General features: G+C 49.9%; 1 protein-coding gene across 1 annotated transcript in view; it reads right to left on the reverse strand.

Annotated features, from left to right (window-relative positions):
* Positions 1-700: 700 nt before the first annotated feature.
* The window catches only part of Got1l1 (glutamic-oxaloacetic transaminase 1 like 1), a 10,479-nt gene continuing 4,549 nt past the window's right edge, over positions 701-6,630 (reverse strand). Inside the window, exons 2-9 of the mRNA XM_021219881.1 lie at positions 5,865-6,046; positions 5,378-5,489; positions 5,010-5,119; positions 2,922-3,014; positions 2,675-2,825; positions 1,632-1,797; positions 1,183-1,325; positions 701-923 (exon numbers count right to left, since the gene is read on the reverse strand). Of these exons, the coding sequence (XP_021075540.1) occupies positions 781-923; positions 1,183-1,325; positions 1,632-1,797; positions 2,675-2,825; positions 2,922-3,014; positions 5,010-5,119; positions 5,378-5,489; positions 5,865-6,046 (1,100 nt within the window). The 3' untranslated portion in view covers positions 701-780. The remainder of the gene's footprint in view (positions 924-1,182; positions 1,326-1,631; positions 1,798-2,674; positions 2,826-2,921; positions 3,015-5,009; positions 5,120-5,377; positions 5,490-5,864; positions 6,047-6,630) is intronic.

The raw sequence follows: 6,630 nt of genomic DNA on the forward strand, positions 1-6,630 counted from the left end.
TTGTCGGAGGTGTGTCACTGGGCGTGGACTTTGCCATGCCAGCCCCTCTTCCTCTGTCTTTTTCTCCTGTCTTTGGATCAGGATGTAAGCTCTCAGCTACTGCTCCAGCCCCATGCCTGCCTGCCTGCCTGCCTGCCACCGTGCTCCCCTTCATGATGGTCATGGACTCAGCCTCTGAAACTGTAAGCAGGCCCCCAATTACATGCTTTCTTTTATAAGTTGCCTTGGTCCTGGTGTCTCTTCATAGCCATAGAGCAGTAACTAAGGCAACACTTTAACTTTGATCTCTTTCCAATTTATTCTGGCAAAGTAATTTTAGGTGTGTTTACACATTAATTTTAGGCCAACTTTTTGATCTCTCAAGCATGATGGACATATTAGGGAACGACTCCAGCACAACGTGTAGCTCCTGTTTCTAGAAGAAACAGCAGATGAATGTTTCAACTGCACACACACACACACACACACACACACACCACTAAATATCTACCAACGTCTGTTTGTTTAGTTACTAGCCACTTGGCTAAGAAATAAACCGTGTCCTATGAGGGTAATTGTTCTTATGCTCCTCCCCCCCCTCCACCCCAATCTTCTGGGGTTGGAATTTAGGGCTCTATGTATGCCCAGCACGAGTTGCACTGAAGTCCCCTGATGTACTGAGGTCAGCACATCGCATAGAAAAGGAGAACATAGCAATGAATAGTTCCTCCGGGATTTTTATTTTCAAAGACAACGTAACGCTTTCATTCCAGACAGGGTCAGTTTTGATAAGACACCTTCTCAGCACTCTGTTAGCATCACGGCCTCATGGATGCTCTGAGTGATGTAGTCTATGTTCCTGGCATTGATGCAGGTGAAGTTGATCCGGCTGGTCTTGGGTAAGTAGATATGTTTCTTCTTGACCAGGAACTCCACCTGTTGATCTGTGACAGTCACAGAACTCAGAATTCCTCTCAAGCCCAGGGGTAAGAAATACATAGGATAAGAAGTGTCAGCATCTGCGTGTGTGTGTGTGTGTGTGGGGGGGGGGGTGGTCCTATAAAGGTCTCTAAAAGCAGCCCCAGTTCTCCAAGGATGTCGAGAGGAAATCCCAAAACAAAGCTGCTCAACTACTGCATGCAGCTCAGTGTGAAGACAGAGCTGAGGTCAGGAAGGGGAGAGTCTCCCCGTTCTGGAACTTACAGGTGAGTCCCAGATAACCATGGGTCCCGCTCTGTCGGGTGATGTGATCCCATGACCCAGGGGTCCCTAGGAGCCGGAGCTTCTCCTTCACTTTCTCCTTGATCAGCATCATGTTCTCCACCACACCTTTGAGACTCTGCTTCCTGCCGAGGAAAGAGCAGGAAACTGGACTGCAAAGGCCTACTTCCCACCTTTCCACGGCAGGACACGTGTCAGGAAACACATGGCTTCAACCTGGTGTTTCTGTGGTGCCTGTGGTGGGAAGGAGGTTTGCTTCTGCCGTCCTTGGGGTCTTAAACATCTCTGAAAGGCCTGTGTGTTAAAGGCTGTATCACTATTGATTGGCTGAGAGAGTTAGGTCAGTGGGGACTATAAGGAGGAGTCCCGGTCCTAACAGTTACACGCCCTTGCCGCCCACTCCCGCCCAGACCCTCCCTCCCTCCGTTTACCATTCTCCAAACAGAGCGGGGTTGCTGAGGATTGAGGTGATTATCCGAGCACCCGTGGCAGGAGGGTTTCCCCACAGGGCCTGGACATAGTCCATCAGCTGGGAGAGGACGCACAGCAGGTGCTGGTTGCTGAGGGCAGCCACGACTAGAATCCCCACTCCTTCATCTGCAGTGTGAAGGAGACAGGCCTCACCCTCAGTCTCCTCCTGTGCAGAATCTCACCTACACCCCTCCCTCCGACCTTGAGGAGAAAGGGTTAAACGACGGAGCCACCAGCTCAGCCCACGCAAGGTGGTATTTGGCCCCAAAAGTTATCCGGACCTCCTCTTGTAAAAAGAGGCAAGGGTGTGTGCAAGGGGGGGGAAGAGCTTAAAACACTGTCAAGTACCTCCTCCTCATCTTTCAGCCAAGGGGCAGAGGTTGGAGAGGGTAGAATTTTAAGTAGGACGGGTGTGGGTAACTAGCTGGGTTTAGTCACAGAGACCAACTAACTCCTGGTTCACTGCTGTTCTTTCCTGCCTCCAGTGTGATTTCTCTGAAGTACTAGGTTCCTTGTAGGGAATAAGTGATGTCAAAAATATTTATCTTTTGGAGGAGGGATATGGGAAGGCAACGGGGGAAAAATATGAGGAAGTCCAGTGTCTGGTGTGTGTGTGTGTGTAAGAGGGGATGGAGAGAGAGAGAGGGAGGGAGAGAGAGAGAGAGAGAGAGAGAGAGAGAGAGAGAGAACAGAGAACATTATAAGAAACCTCCTTTTTTGTTTGTTTTTGTTTTTGTTGTTGTTTGTTTGTTTTTCGAGACAGGGTTTCTCTGTGTATCCCTGGCTGTCCTGGAACTCACTCTGTAGACCAGGCTGGTCTCGAACTCAGAAATCCACCTGCCTCTGCCTCCTGAGTGCTGGGATTAAAGGCCTGCGCCACCACACCCGCTTAGAAACCCATTGTTTTGTAAGCTTACTAAAACCAAACCAAACATTGCTTGCATGGTAAATACCGGCTTCAATTCTGTTCCTCACTTCTCCTACCCTTCTGCCCATAGCATACCGTAAATGCCAAAATTCTTGGACAGAGATTGGCTGCAGAAGAACTCGAAGCCTAGGGACACAAAGTACTGTAAGATCTTGGTATCTTCCTCGAGGTCACCGGTGGATAAACCTTGGCAGGGAATGTCAAAGAACGGGAACATCTGCTTGCTCTGAAAGAGAAGGGAGAGATGAAAAAGGCTGAGGCCCATAGGGGACGAAGCAGAGCTGGAAGGAGGGGACCGGCGGCGGCAGGAAGCTGTGTTCACCTTAATGATGGACATCAGTTTCGTCCACTGATTCTGCGTGAACTTGCAGTCAGTGATGTTCCCAATCACAAGGATACTGCCGACGGGGATATGCTGCAGGAAGACATTAGGTGTCTTATCAAGGTACCCTATGGCTTTGACAAGATAAAAGAAATCATTAAAACCCTAGATTGATGAATTAGATTCTATTGCTGGTGAAGGGGAAAAGTTTATTACGCCCCAGTAGCTTAGGAACATGTGTATAGTTTGAATACTTTCTGAATTTGGGTTTGTGCGCAGGCCCTGACTGTTGTGTGAACTCATGCGTTTGCCGATTGTTATAGCTTTTTGCCAAGAATTTGTGGGCTTTGGTTGCTAGGCTACAGGTGAAAAACTTCCCTGGTAACCTGCTCCTGCACAGGACTCCAACCCCTCACCCCTCCTATACCCATTCTTTGTAAATCATCTCAAATCAGGAAGCTAAAACTTGTCAGATTGACGGCCCAAGGCCATGTGATTTGGAAATCCCCTATTCCCTCCTCCCTTCTTCCCCCTGGAGGGTCCATAAAAAGAAAGGTCCCTCTCCCCTTCGGAGTGGACTCTACCCCCTGTGTGGGATATGAGTTGTCCCCAGAGCTCTGGCACCCCAAATAAAGCCTCATGTGATTTGCACCAAAGACAGTCTCTTGTGAGTTCACGGGGGGGGGGGGGGTCTGCGCCATCCCGAGACTAGAGCAAGGATCTCCCAGTCTTCGGGAGTCTTACAGTACCACCTCTACCATGCAGAGGTGACACCGGGCATTTATAGTGGAGACAATCTCTTGGGTTTGTTCTCACTAAAAAGCCTGGCAAATCTAAACCCAGCGGAGGTCCTGAGTGGGGATGGTGGCGGGGGTGGAGGGTGTGTGGGGGGAGATGAGGCCATAAATCAGGTCTGGGAAGAGAGTCTGAGTAGGGGCTTGAGGAGGCTCTACCTGGAGAACTTCCACAAACATGCTGGGGTCTGAGCAGAGATCACTGGAGTTCCAGACCGAGTACTCATAAACTGTAAAGCCCATGTCCTGGAAGATGAGTCCATACTGTTCTGTGGGAACACAGACCCCCCACCAGCTGGGGTCCGTGAAAAGTGGATAAACGGGGGCAAGGATAGCAGAGAGTGGGGGTGAGGACTACTGACAGACAGTAGGATAATAACAAGAAAAGGTTGGACATAGCTTGGCATAGCCACCATTTTTTCTCTTGATAGAAAATGAGGGTAGGAGTACAGATTATGCGTGGGACAGGACTTGGGGACAACAGGGTGTAGGATCTTCTCCTGTCCTTGACCTGGGGTAACCCTCACCTTTTTGACATGAGACGATACAAACGATTTTCAAATTCTTACGCCACTTCTTGAGGAACTGAGCCCCAAGCTGGAAGGCCCCACTCTCACCAACGATGTGCACACCCCCTACCTGTCAGCAAGCAATCCGTGGAGAGAATGTTTGAAAGAAGCAGCACACCCCAGAGCTGCTTGTGGACGTTGTACATCGTGGTGCGGAGCCTAGTGCGCACCACGATGTACAACGTCCACAAGCAGATACCCATTCTTTGTAAATCATCTCAAATCAGGAAGCTAAAACTTGTCAGATTGACGGCCCAAGGCCATGTGATTTGGAAATCCCCTATTCCCTCCTCCCTTCTTCCCCCTGGAGGGTCCATAAAAAGAAAGGTCCCTCTCCCCTTCGGAGTGGACTCTACCCCCTGTGTGGGATATGAGTTGTCCCCAGAGCTCTGGCACCCCAAATAAAGCCTCATGTGATTTGCACCAAAGACAGTCTCTTGTGAGTTCACGGGGGGGGGGGGGGTCTGCGCCATCCCGAGACTAGAGCAAGGATCTCCCAGTCTTCGGGAGTCTTACAGTACCACCTCTACCATGCAGAGGTGACACCGGGCATTTATAGTGGAGACAATCTCTTGGGTTTGTTCTCACTAAAAAGCCTGGCAAATCTAAACCCAGCGGAGGTCCTGAGTGGGGATGGTGGCGGGGGTGGAGGGTGTGTGGGGGGAGATGAGGCCATAAATCAGGTCTGGGAAGAGAGTCTGAGTAGGGGCTTGAGGAGGCTCTACCTGGAGAACTTCCACAAACATGCTGGGGTCTGAGCAGAGATCACTGGAGTTCCAGACCGAGTACTCATAAACTGTAAAGCCCATGTCCTGGAAGATGAGTCCATACTGTTCTGTGGGAACACAGACCCCCCACCAGCTGGGGTCCGTGAAAAGTGGATAAACGGGGGCAAGGATAGCAGAGAGTGGGGGTGAGGACTACTGACAGACAGTAGGATAATAACAAGAAAAGGTTGGACATAGCTTGGCATAGCCACCATTTTTTCTCTTGATAGAAAATGAGGGTAGGAGTACAGATTATGCGTGGGACAGGACTTGGGGACAACAGGGTGTAGGATCTTCTCCTGTCCTTGACCTGGGGTAACCCTCACCTTTTTGACATGAGACGATACAAACGATTTTCAAATTCTTACGCCACTTCTTGAGGAACTGAGCCCCAAGCTGGAAGGCCCCACTCTCACCAACGATGTGCACACCCCCTACCTGTCAGCAAGCAATCCGTGGAGAGAATGTTTGAAAGAAGCAGCACACCCCAGAGTAGAATTTTGTCTTCTTTTTGGTGCTGGGGTTGAACTGAGGGTCTTATACATTTGGACCATTCTAGCCAGTCCTCTTCTCCCCCCCCCCCACCCTTTATACTGAAATGCTCTATAGTTTCCAAGCCAGCAGCGTGCATGAGTGGATGCAACTTAGTGACAGAATGAGGACTTGGGTTTAGATCCCAGCTTTGCCCCTCAGTATAAAAGGCTACGGACTTTCAGAGTCTTGGGAATTGCCTCTGTCAAGGCAGAGGCCCCTGCATGGTCCCTTGTGGGCTTTAAGGTCACGAAACCCTGTCTCTATCTCTCTGTGTCTCACCCTTTTCTCCGCAATGGCTTGGCTGTGCTTTCCAAAGAGGAGTTCCAGAGAGGACTGGATGAATGATTTCAGGCCCACCAGGGGCAAGTACTCATAGTTCAGAGAGGGATCCTCTGCAATCTGCAGGCGGGTCTTGTGCACCACAAGAGAAACCCAGGGATGGCCTTCTTCGGTCATGCAGACTGTGGAGAAACTTCAAAGGGAGCTCTGGATACCCGGCCTGGGGCAGCCCACAAACCACAAGTCTGGCCTGTGTTTTTTTGGTGATTTTCTAAAGCAGCCTGTGAAAGTTTACTTTTTTTTTTTCTCCCCTCCCCTCTTTGTCGATTCATTCTTTTCAGATGACAGGGAGCTGTTAGTGACAATGTTTCAATTCAAAACAACACAACCACCAACAAAACCCACAGCTAAGTCAAGGCCCATACTTGTCACCCAAGCACTGGGTGGGGATGGGGGTGGAGGCAGGAGGATCATTGTTAGGCAAGCCTGGTACAGAGTGAGTTTCAGGCTATCCTGAGATGTAAGCAAGATTACCTCTCAAAGCCCAAAATCAGAACAAAACAACCACAAAACCTTCTGAAACTGTTTCATTTGAGTTTTAAAGGTTAAGATTTACATACAAAGCCAGGCATGGTGGCCCACACCTTTAATCCCAGCACTCAGGAGGCAGGGGCAGGTGGATTTCTGAGTTCGAGGCCAGCCTGGTCTACAAAGTGAGTTCCAGGACAGCCAGGGCTATACAGAGAAACCGTGTCTCAGAAAACCA

The sequence above is a fragment of the Mus pahari genome, chromosome 19 (genome assembly GCF_900095145.1).
Source record: "Mus pahari chromosome 19, PAHARI_EIJ_v1.1, whole genome shotgun sequence".
Taxonomy (NCBI): Eukaryota; Metazoa; Chordata; class Mammalia; order Rodentia; family Muridae; genus Mus; species Mus pahari.